The 25,482-nt window shown below is 46.2% G+C and overlaps 1 protein-coding gene across 2 annotated transcripts in view; it reads right to left on the bottom strand.

The window, feature by feature from the left end:
- LARGE1 (LARGE xylosyl- and glucuronyltransferase 1) overlaps positions 1 to 25,482 on the bottom strand; it is a 513,664-nt gene that overhangs the window by 53,663 nt on the left and 434,519 nt on the right. For both annotated transcript variants that reach the window (XM_045779979.2, XM_045779980.2), the window contains exon 9: positions 23,830 to 23,955. In XM_045779979.2, the coding sequence (XP_045635935.1) occupies positions 23,830 to 23,955 (126 nt within the window). The remainder of the gene's footprint in view (positions 1 to 23,829; positions 23,956 to 25,482) is intronic.

Below are 25,482 nucleotides of genomic sequence, written 5' to 3'. Positions count from 1 at the left end.
GAGGAAGACTGGGAGTCTGGGTGGAGGAAAAAGGAAGGTGGCCCCCCTGTTGCTTCCTGTTCCTGCAAGAGTTACCCTCCCGACTTTCTCGAGGCGGCCGCGGCACTTTCTTCCTGGAGCAGCAGCTAGAATCGTCTTGCAGCTTTTCCAACACTCAGAGGGAGCTTCCTGCTGCCCCCAGGCCAGGTCTGAGTGCCAGCCCCAAGTGGTAATGTTTCCCACCTCTCCCTCTGCTCCTTCAGCTCCGGGGCGGGGGGGGGGGGTAACTGTCTCCTGCGATTTCCTATTTTTGCTTTTTTCATTACCAAATCAACACTTTATGTCTAGTTGCCTTTTTTAGCGATTAAATTCTCTGTTCGAATAATTGGTATGGTTTCTGCCTCCAGCCAGGACTGACGGGTGCACCGTGTCATAGAACTGCCATGAAAAATAAACTTGGTAATACATGTAAAGCACGTAAGTCACGTCTGGCAAAAGGTGAGCGCTCCATAAAGGCTGGCTAGCAAGGGCTTCCGGTGGACCACGCTGGGAGATGGGGCAGTGACCTCTGCGGATGGTGCTCGCCCTTGCTTGGCTGGCGACTGGCCAGAGACCTGTCCACAAACGGGGCATAGAACGTGATCGTGGAGGGAGGGTCAAGGGGAACGCGAGCTTTAAAACAGTAGCTCTAGAGATGATGCATGTACAGGGGCTTGAAGAATGGACCAGTTTCCTGGGAGGTGGGGGCCAGCACAGAGGGGATGGTGATGGCACCGTCCAGGCAGAGGGAAGGCCCTGGGGAAGACGTGAAGTCACGCGCTGCACCCGGAGCACAGGTGCTGGGTGGGGTGGGTGGGAGAGGATGCTGCGGAGGGGAGCGGGGCGCAGGGAGAGCCTGGCTCCACGCAGGTCATGCTCAGAGCTCAGCTGTGGCACTGGGGATTTTACGGAGGGGGAGATTACTAACTCTGGGTTTGAGAGACGCTTTGACTGTAATGGACAAGACACGAGTGGTGGGGTGGGAGGGCCAAAAGATGAGCCAGCAGGGAGAGCTCATGTCCTTGGCAGGGGAGCTGTCTGGGGCAGGGTGTGGGGGAAGGGAGGGGCCCTCACCGTCAGCATTACAGTCATGGTCTTTTAATCCTCACAGTGACCTGAACAAGGAATGCAATTTTAGACATGAAGAAACTGGAGAAATGACTTGCCCAAGACCACAAAGTTAGTAAACGTGGCAACCGGGATTCAAACCTAAGTTTGAATAAACCTGATTCCAAAGCCCCTGTTCTTCTGTCTGCATGGGGAGAACAGGAGAAGCCAGGTTTTTAAAAACTTCCCTGTTCATGCCTTGTCACATTATGGAAGACATAAACTAGCTTTCACCTTTGCCCTGCTCGCCTCCCATGATGGGGGACCAGCACAGCTGACAGTGAGACAGAGGAAGGGAACGGGGTGTCCGGAGCTCGGTCTCTTCCTGGCTCCTTCCTTTACAGGTGCCTGAACAGGGCCACCACCATTTGGAGAGATCTGGAAGGCCCTCTCTCTCAGGGTCCCCCAGGTGTATGGCAGCCACAGCCCTTGCAGCTGGCTGGGTAAATACTGTTCGGCAAGACCAAGTCCCTCTCTCCTGGCACAGGGAACGTGGTGTAATGGCAGAGCAGGCACCGGGGACGGCAGGCCAGCCTGGCTGTGAATCTCAGCTATGCTCTTCATTAGCTGTGTGTGTCCTTGGGCACCTGGTCTTATGCCCTACGGCCTTGGTTTCTTCATGTGCAAGGTGGGAACCAGCAATCCCAACTCCAGAAAGTAGTTAAGAGGCTGAAACAAAAGCCTAGCCCAGTGCCTGCAGGCCAGGGTGGCCCTGAATTCTGAGGGTTCTCTTCTCTCCTCAAAGACGGGGGCAGCAGCCTGCCTACCAGCATCCTGCCACCCTCCTGCCCCGCTCCTGCCAGCAGACCCTCCCGGGGAGGAGGCCACCTGGCGTCGCTTGCATTTCAGGGAAAGGAGGAGCGTGTAGGGTACGTTCTCTTCCTGTGCCTTTTGAAGGATGCGAGAGGGAAGGAGAGGGAAGATTCTTCCCCCCGAAAATACACCAACCCGGGCGCGAGAAGGTCCTGGGCCACGCATTAAAATAATTGCATGCGAGCTGGTGTCGCTCACACCCTGTGGGGATCATGTCTTTGCTGCAAGAGATTTCGGTGCTTGCCAAGTGCTGAGGCAGCAGGAAGGCTGATGGATGTGGATCTGACTCAGGAAACTTGAGCTTCCTCCGAGGGAGAAACTTACACTAAGTAAAAATAAGGGCTGGCCTGTGGGTCCCCAGACAAACAAATCTTCACTCCTTGTGCACAAATCTGCCAGGCACTTTGGAGACACTGTGTCGTTAAATCCCCCAAATAAGCCCATTTGGATCCCAATGTCCACTTTGTGGAGATGGTCCCTGACTTGTCTGAATCTTGCAGCTGGTAAGCAGCAGAGCTGAGACATGAAGCCCCAGGTTCCTTACTGCCATCGTGTATGGCATCAGGGGGCTGAGCGCCTTGGGGATGAGGGCAGGGAGCTGACAGAGGCGGCGGCTTGCCCGAGATCACATGGTGAGTATGGACCGGGTCAAGGCTACGGCGAGGACCCAGGTTTCCAGGTGCCCCCAACTCACTCCAGGCTGCCTCTTATCCCATCGTATCTCATTCTGTTCTGCGCCCGGGCAGTGATCTGAGTCTGCCTATTATACCTCCAGGTAGACACTGGTGCCCGGTGTTCTAGAAAAAGCAGCAAAGGGTAAATAAAGGAAGGTTGGGGGAGAAGATGGTGGGATTGCCAGCAGGCCAGGGGATTTGGGAAAACCCTTTGCCACCTGGCTGCCCTGGGACAGAGAAGCCCACTCAAAGGCTCACTCAGAGATCCTGGTGCTTGCCCAGTGCTGAGCCAGCAGGAAGGCTGAGGGATGTGCGTCTGGCTCAAGAAACTGGAGTCTCCCTACAGAGAGAGAAACTTATATATATTCAGATTTACCTTTTTCTCCTAAGCAGGGCACAGCATACTCTATTCCCTATGCTAGGCTCTAGAGAAGTAAATAGCCATGTTTATCTCATATGCACTATACACTAGACATCGGGCCATGGTTGGTGTGTGCGCGTGTGTGATCTTTTCACATTCAATCCTCAAAACAACTTGGTAAGGTTGTTTCTGTTATTCCCATTTTACGGACGATTATGCTGAAGCCACGCCTAACCCAGGGTCACTCAGCTAGTAAGTCACCAATCACAATACAAAACCAGGTCTGCCCTGCTCCCAAATCTTTTTCTTTCTACCACATCATTCATTCATTCATTCGACAAATATTAAAACGAGCACTGAGAGTGTGCCAGGCACTGACAGGGGCCGTGGATGCAAAGGTGGGACACAAGGGATCATGACCCTTTTTCTGGAACTTAGAACTGTGAGAGAGAGCAGGATATTAAAGAACTGTCCATTTTAAATTATAGGTGTGGTATGTTCTCTTAAGGGGATGCTGTTAAAGAGAGGTTGTTCGTGATGGTTCCTGGGCAGGGCTGCCTGCAGTATAAAGAAACCAAGGCCCAGAGGGAGAAAGTGACTTGCCCAGAGTCACACAGCAGAAGGAGAAGCCGTGGGGCGCCTGGGTGGCACAGCGGTTAAGCGTCTGCCTTTGGCTCAGGGCGTGATCCCGGCGTTCTGGGATCGAGCCCCACATCAGGCTCCTCTGCTATGAGCCTGCTTCTTCCTCTCCTACTCCCCCTGCTTGTGTTCCCTCTCTTGCTGGCTGTCTCTATCTCTGCCGAATAAATAAATAAAATCTTAAAAAAAAAAAAAAAGAAGAAGGAGAAGCCGTGCTCATGTTCTGTCTCCCGGGGCACCGTTCCTTCCACTAAACCCCACGCCTGCTTCAGAAAATCTGACTCAGGATTAGTATGGCTGATAATTTTGATCAGTGCTTGTCTGACTACTGAGAAATGTTATGTCCTAGTCCCTTGAGGGACAGCATCACCCATCACTGCTGGCTTGGGGGCAGCAAGCTGGTGGTGTAGATGACATTTGCTGACAAGCTTTCACACACGAGATGGAGTGAAACTGGAGAGTGTGCCCCGAAATAGATTTTTGCAGGGAGCTGGTAAGTGCGTGTGAGTCTATCAAGGCTCGTGGAGAAAACCTATCATAAGTTATTGCACTTCCTGAGGCCCGTCAGCACAGCAGTAACAATTATTATCAGCAGCTAACATACACTGGATGTTTGCTATGTGCCAGGCACTGCTCTGAAAACTTCGCTGTCACAGCTCATTTAACACACTCATTCAAGAGCACGGGTGATAGTCTCCTTACGGCATCTTACAGGTGGGGGAAGTCCAGCAAAGCGTCCCAAGTTACACGGCTAGGAAGGGGAGCAGTCAGGATTCGAACCCAAAGAGATAGAGACATTAGGGATGTTTTGCTCATTTTTCTCATGTCTGTAATCATTACGTGACTCTGTTCACAGCCACAAATGTGAGATTTACAGAAGAATTATGGGATCATAAAAGAAGCCTACTTTTCCCTTCCAAGGACAGGGACCTCACCCATCCCTGGGATACTGAAGCTTCAGGATGGCTTAGGACTTCTAGATACAGGGGCTGAACCCCCATCTTAGCAGGAAGCAGAGAAGGAGGCATCCAGGTCGCAGGCAAGGTAGGCTGCGGAAACTGCCAGGCTCCAGGGCCCCACAGGTGGGATCTGATAGGATGTGAAATGTCTGTGAAGGCTGAGTGTATATGCAGACTTGGGAGTCAGCCTGCAGAAAGCCAGAGAAATTGACAGAAATGGATTACTGTCCAGGAAACTTAAGCACCATCTGGGAAGATAGCAGAAGTCAACTTGATTAAAGGAGAAACATGAGACACTATCGCCCATCAAGGAAAAAGCGTTTCAAAGGTAGAAATGAGACCTCAGTACGAGGACAAAGCTACGGGAAGAGCTCAGTCAAAAATTCGGCTTCTGAAGCACTCAGAATTTGAAAGGTTTATAAAAGTAACGAATGGTGCCAAAATGCTAAGACATCAGAGCCCGAGTGTAAGTGCCAGGTAAACAAGAAATGGGCCTCATGTCTTCCAAGTCACGGGGATCAGGGGTATCTGGAAAACAGGTCTCTGTCTCAAGAACTCCCCTGATTTTCTATGACCCACAGAATTTTCTACAACCCTCCTTAGTCTGGTAGGTAAGCCTGTTGCAAACTGGCTCCCGCTTTCCGTCTCTGTTCTATCTCCAGGCTGTAAGAACTTCCTGGTATTTCTGGAACCTGTCTTTTATGACTTGGTGCCTTTGCCTATGCTCTATCCCCCTCCCCAGGACATCCTTCCTCCTTCTCTACCGTGTGAATGCCTGCCTGTCGTCCTTCATGGCCAAACTCAAATGCGTCTCTTCTGTAAATCTCTGCCTGACCGTTTGTGGCAGAAGGTTCCCTCCTGGTAGCTCTGTCTCTCTACCCCGTTCTTCATTCCTGACAGAACACTAACTTTGTAGTTGCAATTCCCAGCTCCTGTGAATGGATCATGATCTGTTTAAGATCTAAACTAATCAGGATGATCCTATGCTCTGATTGCCCAAATCCCCCTGCAGCTAGGGTTGGCCGTATGATTCAGGATTAATGTGGACTTTAGGATGGATACATGGGGAAGCATGTATTTGATTTCCTAATAATAAGGTTCAGATAAGGTGCCATTCTCCTCCCACCCTACTCATCTTTCTGTTGTGAACACAGATGTGATGACTGGAACAATGACAGCCATCCTGTGACGGTGAGGAAGAGGTCAAGACACTGCTATCTACCAACCAATGTCCATAGCTACTGCAGAATTCTTAGCTAAGAAATTAACCCCCCTATTTTATTTTAAGCCTCTGCAAACTAGGTTTTCTGATTCTCACTATAAGCATCCCTAATGTCACAACCGGGGCCATTGCTGGGCCCTTCCTCAGTGCTCCATAGACTCTTGCACTTAACTCTTTAGAGAACTCATTGCAAACTCTTGTAATTATTTACTTACATGCCTGCACCTGGCAGCACTGGAATGTGAATTTCTGGGCTGGCAGGGAGCATGACTTATTATTCTTCCTGAGTGCCACAGTGCCTGGCAGGCAGTTAGTATTCAGGAGCTGCCCTTTGCTTCAAGAATGGAAATCATGACGATGACATTCTCAATAATCCTCACATTCTGTCTATCTACAGCAAATCATTTATAAAAGCCCTATTAATGTGGACTTAGGATGGAGAAATATATTCCCCTTTTCTTTGTCTAAGGGCCAAACAGCTTGTCATTTTCTCTTGAAGGAGTTCAAGCCCCCTCTGTTCTCTGCTGGTTTGGTATTTCAAGGAGGAGGACGACAGTCTCACGAGTCCCCTTCCTTGTCATCCTCGGGATTATGACGCACAGTCGAAAGGGATGAGCAGCCAGACCTGCCTGCCGGTCGCAGCTCCAGCTCCTATTGGCTGGTGGCCGGCGCTAAGTCGCCTAGGATCACGGAGACACCCCCTCGTCTGCAAAAGGGATGTAAGCACAACCACCCTGCAGTCTGTGGTCGAGCCCAAGACAGATGGACTGATGCATATGAAGGTACATCGCATGTGCTCATCAGATTACAAAAGAGATCTGGGCTTTGAGTTCACGAAACGGCCGCCCTACCAACTAGGGAGGCTGGATGAAACCAGGGTCTCTACGTGCGAAGGAGGAATGAGAAACAAGACTCGAAACGAGGGACTGCAGATGGTCACAGCCTGAGCCCGAAGGGGAGGATGGGTCGGACGACAGCCCAGAGAAGAAGCCACGCCAGGGGTGGTCTCCTCCCAGCTAGACCACGCGCAGAGGCCTGAGGAGGGGCGATCCAGTGAGGCCAACGTTTCCCGTCGGGTTTAACACACTGAGCAGACACCGAAGAGTGCTGACAGGCACAGGAGCAAAGCAAATTTCACCCCTGCTTCCTCTCGGCTCGGTCCCCTAAACCACTTGATGCATATGAACCTCTATTCTCCAATCTGATACAAGGACGTAATAGCGTCTGCTTCCGAGCATCGGTGAGACAAGACGTGTCAAGGCATCCGCTGCGGAGCCTGAAGCAGACCGGCGTCCTGTTCGCGTGCATCTCTGCAGCACGCATACTCTGTTCCCACGGGATGTCCTCTAAAGTGACCCTATCCCTCGGTCTCTATTTAAAACCCGGACTTCTGGCTCCCCGAATGCAAGGCCTGTGTTTGTCCCACTTTGCAGGCCACGTGACAGGCTGGGCCAACGTTTGTTGACTGCCAACGGAATCCACTCCGCTTCTTCTGTCGCCCCACCAACTGCTGAAGATTCTATTCCAGCTCCCGTCCTTGTCCTTTCCCAGTCCTGACCATTACTGGCAGTGGCTATCAAATGACAACAGTGTGTCTGAAACTCAGATCTCAAGCCATAAAGGCTCTGTTGACTCTTTGTCTCCTTTTACACAGGTTCTGGTAGCTTCTTGGTTTTTACAAGTCCCAGAAAGAAAAAAAAAATTCTTCCCCCACAGAAGTGCATTATTACCCAGGAAAGGGGCAGAGAACAGACCAAACTCAGTAATTACTTAGTTTCCTCATCTGGAAAAGGTAGACACGTAGGCCCATGCATGAATCTGAGACCCTGTCCTACATCCTACCATTTCTTGTCCTGTCATCTGAAATATTTCTTAGTTTTCTCTGCCTGAGGAGGAAGAGGTTGGGAAGAGGAAAAATGACAACAGGAAAATGGACGCCCGTGATAATACTCAGGGCTGGGAGGGTCATGCCACCATGAGGCGATTCAGCTATATTCTCTTATGTTCATCACGTTCCGTGTTTTCAGTTCTTTTTTTGCTCTAAGATGGGGTTAACCATCAATCTGAACTGGATTTTGGTATGTGTGGAGAATTCCTGACGGGCCCCTGATAGCAGAAAAGAGCAAAGCAGCGCAAACAGTATGCAAACCCTCAATGAGTGCTGCCTCCATGTGGCTTCCCTGCAGACAACCAACATGTGCATGGTAACCGGCCCGTATTCTTCCTCTCCCTGGAATTAATTATCAAGACTTCACTGGCATTTCACAGAATCCCCACAGTGTCCCTCTGGGGAGTGTCTCTATTGATCTCGGAGCAGGGAGGATAGGGGAAAGCAGATTCTATCTCTAGGGATAGCAAGGAATCTTTAGTTGAGGGACTCTACCAAGGTGGGCTGAGGAGCAGCTGGGTTTGTAGCCCAGTGGGATTTGGCCAATACGGTGGAACGTCCGTAATGCCCTTAGGGGTGGGCACCATGTGAATCACTGCTCTGGGAAAGGCAGCTGGCTTCCTGGCTCCCAGCAGACACCTGCAGTAGAAGCCCACTAACACTTTTCTGTATGCCCTGCATCATCCCCTTGCAAACCTGGACCCGGCCTTCCCATGATTCTCATGGGGCTATCGGGCACGCCTGATCTGCCAGAAGCAGGGGCATGTGACTCAGGCAGGCCAATGAGTCAGTCATTCCTGACCATTCCTAAGAACACAGAGATAGATTCAGGTGCGGGCATGTGTTCTAAGAAGGGTCAACAGAGTCATTTAGTGGAGTCACTGAGAAAAAGAGGGTCTCTTTCTCCAAACCAGGATCATGGGCGCTATCACTCTTCTGTTACTTGCTTTGATTTCTTCATAGCATGTTTGACCACCCGGAATGACCATCTGACCATTTGTTTTCTTGTTTGGTATCTACATTCGTCCCCAGAATCTAAGCTCACAGACAGCAGGGCCTTTGCAATTCTACCACTACTGTATAACCAGAGCAGCGCCTGGCCTACAACACACACGTAATACGTATTTGTTGAATAACTAGGCTATGCGTACTTACGGGCTGGGGGACTGCTAAAAGTCACCCTCCTGTGACAGAGGCAGCACGAGAGAGGCAAAGGAGAGAGTGAGCTGCTCTGTCATGTGAGCACCCATATCCAACCGTGCCAATGCAGAGGACGGGATACGGCCCTCTCACGTTTTTGAGATGCACTGGGGTTTCAGTGTGCCTGGGTGACTGCCCCACCAATCATTAATATCTATTTTTAGTGCATTTGATAATATCTAAGATCAATATATAATTAACATAACCCTCACAAAATGAACAAATGGCTTAAAAATTGAGTCCTGCATGATTACCCAGAGTACAAAATAAATATAGTATGTGAGTCTACGTGGATATCAATAAATTATTAATAAATTATTATTACTAATAAATAAATATCAATGGGGGAGAGAAGCAGATCTCCTTATAGAAAAGCCCTTATAAATGGACTGCACCCCTCATTAGGAAATAGAACTTAATCTCCCCATTTCCAGTGTACAATGGGTGCAGTGACTAAATAAAAGGATTAAAAACAAAAAAGCGCCCTACACAGCAACAACTGATGGCAAACACCAGTGAGACAAGCTCAGGTGACCAGCAGGAAAACAGCCGAGCTGATGCTTCTCTTTCCAAGAGGAGCTCCTCCTTAGCTACGTTCAAGCACAGAAATGCCTACCTAATTAGATCTGACAAGAAGCTGGCAAAAAAAAAAAAATAGTGATTCAAATATGGATTTACAACCACTATCGTTAAGGAAGAGCTTCACCCCGACTCTGTGTGACGCCTGAAGACGCTACGTAGTTAGTACCAGGATGCATGACGAGCAAGACATTTAAAAACAAAGCAGCAGGAGAGGAAGACAAGCCTCTGTAATTTTTTGATGATGTTTAAAGTCCTGTGAAAGTCTGTGCAGAAATTTACAATGTTCCCTTAACCCCCACGAAAAGAGTTTAGCAGTCCCTTTGGGGATTTCATACGTAAAATGAAAGATAATAAAATCCAGGGAGTAAAAACACTTCTTTTTTCTGCCCTGGCAAAAATGGCCTAAGAAATATACAAGATAGTATGGTAACGAATGAAGTAAATTCCTTTGTCAGCAAATACAGTGAGAACAGCCGCAAAAATAAATGCTGCCCGTCTGAAGATCCCAGCGTGAGAACAAATTACATGGGAGATTTGCTACAGAGTTAAATCAAAGCACAGAGGATCCTGATGTGTCAACTTATGCTACTTTTAAGATTCTGTTTAGACAACGAAATACCCAAAGAACAACGTTTCGGTGAGCTCTCAAGGGAAGATGTCCTGGACAAGTTGTAATCTCAACAGCAAATTCCTCCTTCAATGATGACAGTGCTTTTATGGGAAGTGCACACGGGAAAGGCAGAGTCGCTTTAATTGGAATAACGCAAGGATTCCAAGGGAGGTCACAAAGTGACACTGAATTCCTTCACCGCATCACTGATGGAAAGTTTGCCACAAAGCACTTGAAGTCAGCGTGCACAGGTGCTACTGGTGTCACCGATTTTACTTTTATAAAGGCGAGACTGAAACGATCACAGAACTTTTTCTAACGCTTTCGACTGACATGGGGAATGACAATGGAAATCTTTTGTACAAGACCGAGCTTTGCTAGTGACCTCATGGCGAAGGCCTTCTAAGAGATGGCATACGTAAAGATGATTCATGCACTTGTTTTTATGAAAAAATGGTCATCAGTGGTATGCTATCTCATACTTTCGAAAAAAAAATATGCACCTGTAATCTGACCCTTCAATGTCAAGGTAATGAATGGGGAAGTAACTACTTTTAGAAAGAACCTGTGATTATAGATAGAGCTTCTAGAAAATAGACGTTTGAAACTGTTTCCATTGTTCTGGGATTTTGCGGTAAAAAATGCTGTGCCCTATCAAAACCCTTACTTCCACCTGTTTGATGTCTGCAGCCAGCAAATACTTAATTGGTGCTCCCCTCTCCCGAAGTCCTTCTCATAATAAAGCTCAGATTACCTTGGGAAGTGCTTCTTATAGTGGCCTTTTAAGGAACCATTCCTGCAAGGCTTTCCACGGTCAAAGCGACTGCTTTGTTCTGTGTGTTGACACAGAAATGCTGGGGATCAACCAAACCCATCAGGATTCCTGGATGCAGGACTTCGTAATATGCTGTTTTGTATATATGTTACACAGAACTCCCCCTCTGCAGCCCTCCCCAGCTCCCCTGTTTGAAGAAATCCCATCAAGGGTTCTTATGTACTGTATGGTGACTAGCATAATATAATAAAAAATATTATTATAAAAATAAATAAATAAATTAATTAATAAAAATGGAAATGCAGTTAAAAAAAAAAAAACTGTTTGGGTACATACTCCCCAAAGTGCCATTGTAAGGCAGATCTTCCAGAGGCATCGCGTGCTTCTAGGAATTTTGTTGACGTCTCCAGGAGTAATGGCATCTGAACTTCATCAGCTATGTATAACAAAGCCCGTGATGGATACCTTAAGTCACTAATACCCAGTGGAGTTAAGTTCTGAACATTTACCTAATGAGCAAAGAATGGCTGAGTGTCCAAGGAAGCCAAAAGACCAAAAGCTTAAACTATCCCAAGTCCCCTGCACTGAGCACGCGATTCTCCGGCACATTATTAGGGCACAAGATGACGTGCCACAAACCCGCCTTTAACCTTGGGCAACCCCTTCCCCTCTTCAGGTCTCTATGTCCTGTCTGTGAAATGAGGGCATTGGAATGGACGAGGAAGAGCCCTTGTTTACACGTTCTGCCCACCAGCTGACTGAAAACTACTGAGAGTGGGAACATCCCTAATTATTAATCACTGGCAATAAGGATACGAGACTTACGCTCCATGTCTCCCAGCCTCGTATGAACTGCTTCACGCGTTGCCCCTTCTAATCTTTACATCTCTGTAACGTGGTGATTACTTCCCTACGTTCGCACACAAGGACACTGGTGAAGGGAGGTAAAGGAACCCAACGACAGCCCCCCAGCCTGGCCCCCAGGGGGCGCTCTACTGGGTGCATAAGCGACTCCAAGGCATGAGCCACCGAGGGACAGTGCCAGGCTCCAGGCTACTTGACCAGGGGCCAGCCACCTCATATTTAACCCCAGGACCCCTCAAAGTGTACTACAGCCGTGCCCGGAGACAAGAAAGCACTTGGAGCCTTTGGACTTGAGTCACGGGATGAAATTAAACAGGCACTGGCCTCAACGAAGGAGAGGTCTGGTGGGGAGGTGGTGATTACAGATTTTAGATCTTCTCCCCCAAAGCAACTGTCTTTTTTTTCCTTCCTGATGCATCCTAATCCTCCCAAATCAACCTTACCCTTCATCATTCTTAGTACCCTCTCTCTGGTTACCCCGGCCTCATTTTTCACGGTAGTCTGCTTGGCTGCGGCACGCTCGCTCGATATGCTAATGCAAGGCGGTCCCTCGTCTTCCTCAAAAGATGTGAAAACTGACACCTCTCTAAGTATTATAAAATGTTTTAAAACTTGAGTTATGTGCGACTCCTTTTATGCAAATGGTACAGATTGCCTCTAGGAACATACATCATTTCTCCATATGGATGGCACGTTTTTCTCTTGGTTTTTCTCTTCTTTAGGATTTTTCTTTTAAGTGTACTCAGCTCCCAATTTATGAATGGGTAGCAGTCAAAAATCCAGCCTCTGAGTCTGTTGCTTAAAATTCAAATGTTCTTTCAAAGACACAATGTTATGTTAAGAGTCTCTGTTCTGGGTTTGGCCTTCCAAAAGCCATTTAATCCAAAGAGGGTTCACACAGAAATAATCCTATAGAAGCATGATCTCACGTAGAATATCTTCCTGGGAAAATATACTAAAGGGGGAACTCAGCCCCATGTCAGAGGAAAGAGCTCTGCAGTTAGGGTCAGACCAACGTGAGTTCAAACCTCAGCTCTGTCCTTTTTTGCTGTGTAATTCTGGGCAAGCAAGTAAGTGACTTAATCCACATGATTAATTTTCTGATGTATAAAACAGATGAATATTCACCCTGTGAGACTTTTGTAAGGACTGAATGATGCCACGCTTGGCACGCACGCCATTCCCACCCAATCCACCTGAAAACGCCACATCATCTTCTGAGGTCTTGGCCACAGCTTGCTTCCTGTCAATCAAGGAAAGGGATCAGTGCATTCTGGGCAGATGTTTTTGGAGCGCTGGTGTTGTCCCTGCTGCCTGCCTACCAGCACCTGGTTCCCTATTCCTAACTTGCTCCTTCCCATTCTCCAGGGGCATATACAAGGAAGGAGGGGTGGTTTCAACAGGACTGGGAAGAGGGGCGGCAAGGGTGTCTGGGGGCTGAGGAATGATGTCAGGGCAGAAGATGAGGGAGGAAGAGACTTGACATCGAGACTGAGCTCGGGCCTCCTACAGAATCCCTCAAGACAGACTGCATTACACCCTTCCCAGAGAGGGGCCTCTGGCTCTCTTAGGCCCTTTACTTCCTTCTGTCCCAACACTCCACAGGCCGTCCTGGAATTCTCTGCTTAAGGCTGCTTCTCACTAGACTGTGACCTTCCTGAGGGCAGGAACCATGGCTTAGCCCCGGGCCCAGGAGTTCATACAAACCCAAGGACTAGACCCTCTGCTTGCCACTTCCTGACCATCACCCTGACCATTCCAGCAGGGCTTCCTTCTCTAAAAGCCTACTGAGGACTCAAGGGCTAGAACACAGTTTCCTAACTTCTCTTCCATTCTCCCTTCTCCGAGCCAGCACACAGCCCTTTGCTTGTCTCCAAAGAGTTTGTGCTCCTGGTGAAAGAATAAAAAGATGCTCCTTTGGGTCCTTGTCTTTTTATTTAAGATTCAGCCAGCGAAGGCTGAGTCATCAAGCTTTAGGACGGAAAGATAAAAAATGAAGGTCTTTGAAACACAAAGGCTGAGGTATAGTCAAGTGCACTTCTATGGAGCACTCAAGGGGCCTGGTGGAGAACAGGGCCAAAAATCACGGCCTCCATTTTATCAAGAACATAACCGAGACTGGGAGGAGGTAAGTGGTTAATGCAAGCCCTTCAGCTGGTAAGAGCTAGAACTGTCATTAGAATTTACGGGATTGCTTGGCTCCAAAAGCCTATATACTTCTTCCCCTTCCTCAGCGAAACCATTTTTCCCCTTAGTTGTTCTCTTAACCCCTTAGTTCTCTCTCTTCCCCTGACACCCAGGACAGGCAGGATGCCCAAGGCTAATACGCACCTCCCTGGTAGGATGTGGGGGTATGTCTGCTCCTATAGACTGAACTTTATGCTCACCAAGAGTGAGCTGTGTGTTACCAAATGTGCTTCTATGCCATTTGTATTTCTGAGGCAATTGGAAATGTAATCAAATATTCTTTGAACTAGGTGCATGCAAAAAAGAGAGTGGCTATTTCCATGAGAGGCAAGTCAAAGCTTTGGAACAACTTGATAAAAAGAAGTCCCTTAAAAAAATGGCTGTCAGATTAGGTGTGGGTGAGAGACTTTAAACAATGGGGAAATGCAAAATCCAGGTCCTTAAATTCTTGCTCACCCTTCAAAGAAAGGAATTGGGAGAACCACAGACGATAGATAAGGAGAGGGTCTATGGAGGGTAATACAGCACAATCAGCAGACAACAACAACAACAACAAAACACCCCCAGAAACCCAAACAAACCAAAAAACCAAAAAAACCACACCTGGCCCTGGTTGAACAGACGAGCAAATCAAGGTTAACCTATTTTTAGGATTCTTGCCTGAACCGGCATTTTCTTTTCTTTTTTTTTTTTTTAAAGATTTTATTTATTTATTTGACAGAGATAGAGACAGCCAGCGAGAGAGGGAACACAAGCAGGGGGAGTGGGAGAGGAAGAAGCAGGCTCCCAGCGGAGGAGCCTGATGTGGGGCCCGATCCCAGATCGCCGGGATCATGCCCTGAGCCGAAGGCAGACGCTTAACCGCTGTGCCACCCAGGCGCCCCAGAACCGGCATTTTCAATCAGCTGACCCAGCACAGGTGCCCCGTGCGGCCTACAGGTGCGCTTCTTAGCTTGGCTACCCTTCGGGGCGCGAGTGCGAGCGGATGAAAAGCAGGGTCCAGAGTACATCTCTACACTCCCCGGGAGGAGCAGAGGAACCGGCAAATAGGAGGTCCTCCATAACTGCTGAATGCCACTGAGGACATGAAGGATGGGAGGAGGAAGAAGAAAGATAAGGAAGAAAATGAGGAAGATGTGCCTTTACCTGGAATCTGAGGCCCACCTCGGCCCTGAGGGACCTACAGATACGTTACTGAACCAGGCCCTCGGGCTCCCTGGCAATGTCCAGACCCCGATATGACCCAAAGGGTGGAACTTGGGCCTGCCAGTCTCTCTCCATCCTCCCTGAACGCTCTTCCCACTTTTATATACTGGCCATATTCCCGGTTTCTGTGTAAGATTTTGTTAGATAAGATATCAGTGGGTAAAGTGACTTCCAGATTCTTTCTTAGGTTTATCTAGAAAGATAGGAGTTAACTTGATTTGACTCTGACTTCCTGGGTTTGCTATTTGAAAGTCCTCTACTCCTTAAACACAGAATAGGCTTCCAAGAAGAGTTCACAAGTTATTTTGTTTGATAGGTTCAAAGTGACAATAATTAAGCAATCCCTGAGCACTGTCCAAGGGGCATGGCCACCTGCCACATCAACATCGCAGCTCTATGCGACCGGCGACTTTGTCTGTTTTGTTTCCCATGGCATCACTAGGGCCTAGAACAGTGCCTGGCATAGAGGAAGCACTCAGTAAAATGCCCGAACGCTTTGGTATGTCTGTGATGGGCAGATGTGACATACTTTCACCTGGACACCCAGCTAGCTTTGTTCGTGTTTATAAAAAGTCCAAGTTGAAAGTTCACAGACGAAATCTCCTCTATTTTATGGTGCCTTGCCTTCTCCTTTCTGTGGCTAGCAATTTAGAGGCTCTCAGATACCACGTCAAATACAGTGGCTTATGGCTACTGTCCGGTGTCTTTAATGAAACTCATACTCATCCTGCTAGGAACAATCAGGTGCACAGGACACCTCCTCGCCCCTGAATTTATTTTTCTTGTGGTAAGATATACATAAAATCTACCATTTTGACCATTTTCAAGTGTCTAGGTCAATGCCACTATGTGTATTCAGATTGTCAGGCAACGGTCACCACCGTCCGTTTCCAGGCCTCGTTCAACACCTCGTACGGTATCTATACCCATGAACTTCACGCTTTCCCCTCGACGCAGCCCCTTGTCATCGTTGTTCCACTTTCTTTCTCTATGATTCCGACTACTGTAAGTATCTCACGTAAGCGAGATCATCAATAGTTTTCCTTTTGTGCCTGGCTCATTTCACTTGGCGTATCTTCAAGGTTCATCCACAGCACGTGTCAGGGTTTCCTTCCTTTTTCAGGACTCCCAAGGTCTTTAGTCACACTGACTTTTCTAGAATTTTTATGTTTTTATTTTTGGCGTGAACATAAGACTTGAGAGTTTGGAAGTGTCCTGTGCTCTTGCCTGGTCAAGAAATGTCATTTAGTATGAGGACACAGGCACTGCCTCAGTGTGTTGTCATTTGCCCCCCGACAGCTGAATGTGGAGTGCTTTCTCCTGAAACTTACCCATTTCTCGATTTTTGACCAGTGACTTCCAAGCCCTAGATTGCAAAATATGTACTCCTTCAAGTTTACAAAACAGCACCCAAGTGTTGTTCCGATTTCACTGTAACCGGTGACACGTCTTTCAAGAGGATTGGAGACCTCCTACGGGTCGACTGAGACTTGATAGGATCACTCTTCCAGGCTGGTGGGGGTGAAATTATTTGTGGTCTTAATTTTCACTTCCCAGATTAACAAAGAGGTTGCATATCTTTTCAAGTGTTTACTGGCCATTTTCTTTACAATTCGGTGAAATGACTATATCTTTTACACACTTTTTCTCATTAGTAAGAGTTATTTGTATATTTCATTTACTAGTCCTCTGTCAGTTATATATGCTGAAAATGTTTTCTCTTTTTGATGCTACTTTGATGGGAGTTATTAATGTCAATGTGGTTGAATTTACTGATCTTTTCATTTATGATATATGCTTTTATTGTCTTGAACAAATTCTTCCCAATTCTGAGGTCAGAGATGAGTTACTTACTTTTTTAAAATTATTTTTATTTTAAAATTTCTTTCTTTCTTTTCTTTTCTTTATGAGATTTTATTTAATTATTTGCGAGAGAGAGAGAGCGCGCACAAGCGAGCACACAAGCAGGAAGAGCTGCAGGCAGAAGGAGAAAAGGCTCTCTGCTGAGCAGGGAGCCCGATGCGGGACTCGATCCCAGCACCCTGGGATCATGACCTAAGCCAAAGGCAGACGCTTAACTGACTGAGCCACCCAGGCATTCCACTTAACTTCTTTTAAAATAAAAGTTCAATTTGGCCTGTCACATTTAAGTCTCTAACCCAACAGAATTAATTTTGTGCATGGTATGAGATAGGGATCAATTTTCATTTTTCCGCATGGATGATCAGAAGCCTTAGCACCATTTGTGGACGATTACGTCCTTCTCCAATGGCCAGCAAGCCACCTCTCTATAGATCACATTTCCACATATGCGGGGGTGCTCTTAGGCTCTCTTTTCTTTTTTATTAATTAGTCAGCACATCCGTAAGCAAATGCCCTATGAAACTTTGCTGTAGGTATTCCGTGAATACTATTTATGAGAGTTTTTGTCATACGAATATTTATTTCTATCCAATAACTTTCTTGCATCTATTTACATGATTATATGGTGTTTCTCCTTTAATCTATTAACATGCTGAATGATACTTGTGGAATTTTCAATGTCAAATCACTCCCGTCTTTCCTGGAATAAACCCAAGTTGGCCATGATGTATTATCTATTTTATACACGGCTGAATTCGATTTGCTAATATTTTGCTTAAGGTTTTTGCAAACATCTCATGAGTGAGACAAGCCTGCAGTTTTCTTTTCTTGTGCTCTCCGTGTCTGATTTTGGTATGGAGAATATCCTAGCCTTATTGAAATGGGTTAAAAAGTGTTCCTCTTTGGGGGCGCCTGGGTAGCGCAGTCGTTAAGCGACTGCCTTCGGCTCAGGGCATGATCCTGGCGTTTCGGGATCGAGACCCACATCAGGCTCCTCGGCTGGGAGCCTGCTTCCTTCCTCTCCCTCTTCCCTGCTGTGTTCCCTCTCTCGCTGGCTGTCTCTCTGTCACATAAATAAATAAAATCTTAAAAAAAAAAAGTGTTCCTCTTTTTCTATTATCTGCAAATTTACCTAAAATTGGAATTATTTTTTGATTAAAAAAATTGGTAGAACCTATCTCTAACTCATCATTTAGGGATACAGTATACTTTGTAAGAAGGTCTAATGGCTAGAAGATAATCTAGAATTTTTATTTTTTCCTTAAGTCAGTTTGGGTGAATTATACAAATCTAGGATTTTGTTCATTTCATGTAAGTTCTCAAAAATTTGACATAATGTTGCTTACACTGTTCTCTTAATATTTCCTATAGTTATGCTTTATCTACTAGATTAAAGACTCCACAAGGTAAGAAACTTTTGCTTTAATTTCTGCTATATTCCTGAACTCAGAAAGATGACTGGCTCAAAAACATTAATCGAGTAACTGAATCTGCATTTATGGCTCCCTATCTGTTTCCTGGTGAGTTCTCTTGCTGCTTTTCAGTGAGTCCTGCCACCGCCTTCCGTATTCCATCGGTTCCTTTCAAGGAGCCAACTTCTGACTTTGTTGAATAATTTGGTGATCGATTTCTGCTCCTGTCTTCTTTATGCCCTGTCTTTTATTTTTTGAATTTGCTCTAATGTTCTTTATGTATCATCTCAAGTTATAGACTTGGCTTATTAAGTTCCAGCCTTTCTTCTTTGTAATAGGAGATTTAAGGCTATACCTTTCCTCATGTATTTGTATCATTTCGCTAATTTTGACATGTATTATTTTTATTTTCATTCAGTTCTAAGTAGGTCTCAGTTTCTACTATGATTTCTGCTTAGAACCATGAGTAATTTAGAAGTATGCTCTCAATTTTAATCAAATATATTTTTAAAAAGTCTTATTACTAATTACTATTACTAGGCTATTACTATAATTTAATTATACTGTGGTTATACACACACACACACACACACACACACACACACACACACACACACACACACACTCTTTGAAACATATTGAGATCTGCTTTACAGTCCAGAACACGGTTACCTATGATAAATGTCTATGTGAGCTTGAGAAGGATGTATATTCTCCGTTAGGTACAAGGTTCCTTATTTGCCCAGTAAATCAAGATTTTTAACTGTGTAGCTCAAATCTTCCATATTTTTAATCAACTTTCTTGGGTTGATTGATCTTCCAATGTTTGAAAAGGATACATTAAAATATTCTACTATGATGGCAGCTTTGTCTATTTATCTCTGGAGTTCTTGTATCTTCTCGGTGAACTTTTAAATCGTGACCATCTCTACACCTACCAACGCTTTGTCTGATACCAAGACAGCTGTCCCGATTGTCTTTCTCCATCATCTAACTGTCAGACTGTTCAGGCTGTCATGTGTTAGGTACGTCTTTTATATAAAGAGCATATGTTGTTATACTATTTCCTGTTCAGTCTGACAATGTGTCTTTTCCTCCCCTAACTTAGTTTGCTTATTTGGTTATTGATATACTGAGACTTATTTCTATCATCTGATTTTTTGCTTCCTATTTTTCCCCACTTTTTCCTATGCTGTCATTTTTTTCTTGCATTCTTCTTCTTCTTCTTTTTTAACCCTAAATGATGGAGATATTCTGGTTGTTTTGGTTTTTCTTATTCCACTCACCATCCCCACCCACCATGGATTTATAAGTTCTGTCCCCCCCCTTTTTTCCCAATTCTTTTAGAGCTCAAGCTTGACAGGTTAGCATGCACGGCTCCCGTAGCAGCTACATGACCTCATTGCCCTCCCCAACAGAACAGATTCCAGAATACTTTAATTCTAACCACATCCCTCCTGACTTATGTGATGTCATTGTCTGATATTTAAGGTATACCTTTTTAAGACCACAGTTATACAATATTACTACTGCTGCTGCTGCTGCTACGATTTAGAAATTGGTAGGAATTCTTACACATTTCCCATTTGTTTGTCCAGCATTCCTTCTTCGAATCATGATTCTACGGAATCATATTCTTCATTCCTGAAATAAATCCTTTAGAAGTTTCTTTGCAGAGGTACGTTTGTGGCAAATTGTCTTTGCCTTTGCTCATCTGAATAGCCTTTTCTCATGTTTTGCTGCGTTTACTACGTACTGTCGTCAGCCAGCACAGTGAAGGTACTACTGCCACTCTTCTGGCTTCTGTTGCTGCTGAGAAGAACTCTCATCCGACACAGGCCATGTCCTCATAGAGAATCTGTTTTTTTTTTTTTTTTCCCTCTGGTAATTTAAGAAATTACTTTCGGGTGCTGCAATCTTACGACTATAGGTCTAAGTATAACTTCATTTAACTGCTTGTACCTCTTAACAGTTCTGGAAAATTCCCATTCACTATAAAGATGCTTCACTTCCAACTTTCTCTATTATCTCCTTCTGAGAGTCAAATTAGACACATCCCAATATCTTAACTTCTGTCTCAGCTTTTCTCTTTTTCCTTGTGTGCTGGGTTCTGGATAATTTCTTCAGCTATCTCTTCTAGTTCACGAATTCTCTCTTTAGCTGGGTCTAATTTACTGCTTACCATGTTCATTTAATTCGTAATTTCAATAATTATACTTTTCACTACTAAAAATACTCTTTGATCCAAATAGGTCTACTTCCCTTTGAGAATCTCTTGTTCCTCCACCCTTTTAATTCTCATTCTCTTTTATTTCTTACACAAAACAGCAATATTTATGTTTCATATCTGATGAGTCTAATACCTGAAGTCTTTGAGATTTAATTCTATAGTTTCTGCCATGTCTCATGGTGGCTTATTTCCCTGTGTGTTTAGGGATTACCGAATGAGAACTCATTTTTCTTGAAATTCCACCTGAAGAATTCATTGCGGTCTTTCTTGTTCTTGAGAGTATTCTTCTAGATCAGATTTCTGCTTATTTCTGCCAGGTGCCTGGCACATCTTCATTTTTTTTTCTATTTCTATCCCACACATATAATTTCAGCCCTCCAAATAATATGAGCACAAGCTTGAAATTAGAAATTCTCAAGGTTGGGGCGCCTGGGTGGCACAGCGGTTAAGCATCTGCCTTTGGCTCAGGGCGTGATCCCAGCGTTATGGGATCGAGCCCCACATCAGGCTCCTCCGTTGTGAGCCTGCTTCTTCCTCTCCCACTCCCCCTGCTTGTGTTCCCTCCCTCGCTGGCTGTCTCTATCTCTGTCGAATAAATAAATAAATTAAAAAAAAAAAAAGAAATTCTCAAGGGAATTTCTCTCTTATTTTATCTAAAGCCAAGAGTAAAACATGTAACAATCTCTATCATCTTCTCCTATGGATATATTTAAACTTGTTATCCACTGAGGGTATCACTTTTCCTGGATCCTAACTCTTGGCAAAGATATTTTAATTGTCTTTCTTGGGGTAGGGACCCAAATTCGCGTGCATAGCCTTTCAATAGAATGGCTATACATATAGTTTGCCTGACTTTGATTTAGGCCTAATGTCCCAGTATCACTAATAGTAGCATTCCTTCATTTGAATTACATAGTAAATTATATAGTTACCTACTTCTAAGCCAGGCCTCTAGCTCCCAAGGATCGGCAAATACCCAGGAAATGTCAGATCCAGCTGTTTCTTGCTTATCTTTCTGGATCCATACTTCATCATCGTTTCTGGCCTCTGCTCACTTCGTTTACTTTATGGACTGGTCACTATGCTTTCAAATCATTAAAAAAAAATTTTATCCAGTGGTTTTTGGTGTTCTATACAGGGTTGATTTTTATTTTCCTCACCTTTAAACTTCTAGTTCATGACAATCTTAGAAATATTTCTGGGTAGTCATATAGTTTCCTCATGTCTAAGAAATACAGGACATAGCGAAGGAACTGCATAAATGTTGACTGAAAGAATGAATGATGGAGGTACTTCCGTTTTAAACACTTTCTAATATTTTGTAATGAACTTCAAGTACAGTAAAAAACAAAAACGAAACCAAGTTCTTTCTTTTTGACTATGTGATTTCACTCCTGGAAAGGTGTGAACTTTACACTGCTCATTACAACACAGTTGATACTTGTGAAAATTTGAAAACAACTAAAGTAACAGGAATGGCTCAGAAGCAAAAGAATACAAACTTCCATGTGTATTAAAACTATAAACAAGAGGCAACACACCCATGTGGACGTGGCCAGAAGCTACTTGAAAGAGATGGATTTACTGGGAAAGCAAGGTTTGGGTTCCTTTTTCCTTTTAAAAAACTTGAAGTGATTGTTATTGCAGTGTCCCGTGGGCAATGGCTATACATTTTAAATGACATCAACTCCCTATGGTTGCATGTGTCTATTTCCTGTTTGATACGGCCAGAGAGGCAAACACACCTGCTGTCATACAGGCCTGGGTTCAAGTCCTTGTTCTGTCACTTACTGGCTGAAGTCAGTTCCTCACTCCCCCCATTGCAGGTAGGAAATTCTGACACACCCTTTAACTCTGGGCTCAGCCAACACGATATCAGCAGCAAGGACTCAAGTTTTCCCTGCATGCACTAAGAATTCTCTCCCACCTTGGCTCTGCCATGGGAACGAGCCGGACTGGCCTGCTCGTGTGGGACCTTGGAGACACCGGAGGAGGGGCAAGGTGTCCCAGTCACCAGCCATTGGATCCAAAGCTAACCACAGACACTTGGTTAAGCCAGTGCAAATCAGACAGCTGGCCAGCCCACCTGCGGACTCCTCAGCTAAATAAATGATTGACTGAGACCACTGTTAGAATAGCTGGTTCGGCAGCTTGAACTATGGCAGCAAAGAACTCGTCCATGCTGTCTTCTTCATTGTGGGGGAAGGGCCCAAAGGCTCCCCGTCCAGGCCATCAAATGTGGGGTCTCCCAATCGGATGGGGGGGCACCAAATGTGGGGCAACCTGATTGGGTGGTGGCTGGGGGCACGAGCAGTGAAAGGACTCACCCGAGGCAGAACAAAGGAGATAGAAGTTTACTGAATACACCGCAAGGGAGTGGCAGGCCGTCTGCCAGAAGGCAGTGGTGGGGACTCTAGTTAAGGGGGAAGGCGAGGAGGTATGGGCACATATGCAATTTCCCTTCTTTGGTACCTGTGCCTGGGGGTCAGTGACCCACTGGTCAGCTAGGGCCGACCGATATTTTGAGGCAAGTCACCTAATGGGCCTGTTTGTATTTGGCCGGGGGGTTGGGGGGGTGGTCATTGTGGGCCCTTCTACCTTATTTGGGTTTCCATGGTTCAAGCTGGTTACCAGGACCTACCACTATGTCTGGTACAAAGAGACCGATGATGAAGGCTTTTCTGTCACTGTCACTGCTGCGTGAGGTGGAGGCAGACATCCGTGCTGGTGCCTCCCCCCACCTCATCACCACAGCACCTGGCAGGCATGTTCACGTTCATTTCCTCACCTGGGTCTCTCCTCTGGCCACGAACGACTTGAGAGTAGGAAAGGAGTTATTCTATCTATGGCACCTGGCACAGAGGAGTCCCTCTGTAAGTGTTTGCACTTGACTGGATTTGGGGAGCTGATAGGAACCCAAACAGCCGGCAGCAGGTGGCAAGAACAATCAGCCAAGCTGGTTCTTATGCAGGGAGGCCTTACGCTTTCCAGAAAGCCCCAACAAGAGGGGAAAAAAACAAAGGAGAAAAGCACATACTTTCTGCTCTTCTACGCCCTTCTCTCGCTCACCACACGGCACACAAAGCTCAGAGCCAGTCATCCCCCTGAAGAGCCCCTCCCCAGCCAGCTCCCGAGCCGGCTCCCCTGTGCCACGGCCGGACGCCTCCCCCGTCCTCTGCGGCGCTGCCCCAGGCCCACGGCAGCCTGGCCTTCCTCTACCTTCAGATCAGACACGTCCCTGTAGCACTGCTCAGAGCGGGTGTGGTCCGACAGCTGCACATTCCAGAAGCAGGGGAGCTGGTACACGAGGAAAGGGTTCTGTTTGATGACGGCGTTGAAAATATCCTGGGAGAGAAAAGCCAGACACAAAGTGGTCAGGTGGGTTTCATCTATGATGCCAACTCTCGAGGCCCTAAGCACCTCCTGGGCCAGAGCCTCCCTTGAGCCTCCTCCTCGGGACACAGGCTGGCTTGCACTGCGGGGCACTCCCCTTGCATCTCCTGTCTCTAGAACCAGGCCGTCGTGTTTGGATGGAGATGGGGGAACGCTTAACACTGACTTGATGCTCACAGGCTCTACTGGTCCCCAGAAGGTGCCATCAGGGAAGCGGACGTGGGAGCAGACAGGGGGTGTCTTTCCCACCCGAGCTGGCATATGTTAAATGAAGTCACTTTCCTGCCCTCTTCTCACCTCCTTGAGGAGCCCTGTGTCATCCATCCCAAGCCTCCAGGAGAGGAAACTGCATGATGACAAGTGGCTCCACTCATTCAGGGGCTGAGACGAATTATAGATTCTGTTTCAGCAGCTCTTCCTGGGGCTTTTGGCGGACTCGATGATGGATGCACCTTGTTTTCCTGCTGGCCATGGTGCCCGAGGACACTCTCCCCACCTCCAAATCCAACTCCGACTTTTCTAGGGAGGCTTCCCTGCTGTCGGGCTTTACTGCAAGCTCTCGCCGCACCAGGCCATACTTATTAACTAGCTGCTGACAGGTGGTGCCGGGAGGTGAATTATGTGCCTGTGCAGGGGGAGATGCCTGGATACACTACCCTCGCTGGACACGGACATGCAATTGCTAGCTTTTGGGGACACACTTGAGTCACTGTGACCTGACTTAAAATATGACGATGGAGGACAATTTCCCCCTCAGGTTTAAAACAGCTACCTGGGTAATTTTTAACTCATTCATTATACCAGACCTTATGTTGGATAAAGGAAATTAGTTTCTGGCTGCTTGGGAAATACTGAATAACAATGCTAAAAAAAAAAAAAGAAAGAAAGAAATAGCAAGTAACCCTATAGAGTTTCTTGCTTCCTCTGTATTAGAAAACTTGGCAAAAATACAACAAATCAGACCATTGAACGTGGAGCAAAAACATGGGAGTGGGCTTACTTTTTGGGTGAAGAGGAAAGGATAAAAATGCAGAGGACCCGGAAATCTTGTCTCCATTTCAACACGGCCAGCTATACCACGGGGAACTCCAAGTCTAAGCGTGTGACCCTGGTAGCACCAAGGTCAAAGCCTCGGTAACCCGCATTTCGTAGCAAAAATGAGACACGGGATTTTGATGAATGTATGCTAATGGTTTGGTGGAGTGACAGACTTTTTCAGATTGCCTGGATTAGAAGCCGGTTATCGTAGGCAGGCGGTTTGTCCCTTCCATTTAAATGCATTTCCCTTGAGGATAAGGTCATAGCACAGGTTCTCAAGAAAAGGTGCTGCTGTAAAAGTGAGAAAAGCAAAATGAAATCTTGTCTGGGAAATAGGCTGTGGTTTTCCAGGGTCACCGGGAGCAGGAGCTATGCACCCCACACCTAGATGGAGACAGCGACCTCCTCTTTGCACATCTGATTGTCATTTACTTATCGGTC

The sequence above is a fragment of the Ursus americanus genome, chromosome 17, assembly GCF_024610735.1.
Source record: "Ursus americanus isolate L20-20 chromosome 17, mUrsAme1.1.p, whole genome shotgun sequence".
In the NCBI taxonomy this organism is placed as follows: Eukaryota; Metazoa; Chordata; class Mammalia; order Carnivora; family Ursidae; genus Ursus; species Ursus americanus.
Note: the sequence above shows the minus strand (reverse complement) of the source record. Positions and strands in the feature narration are given on the sequence as shown.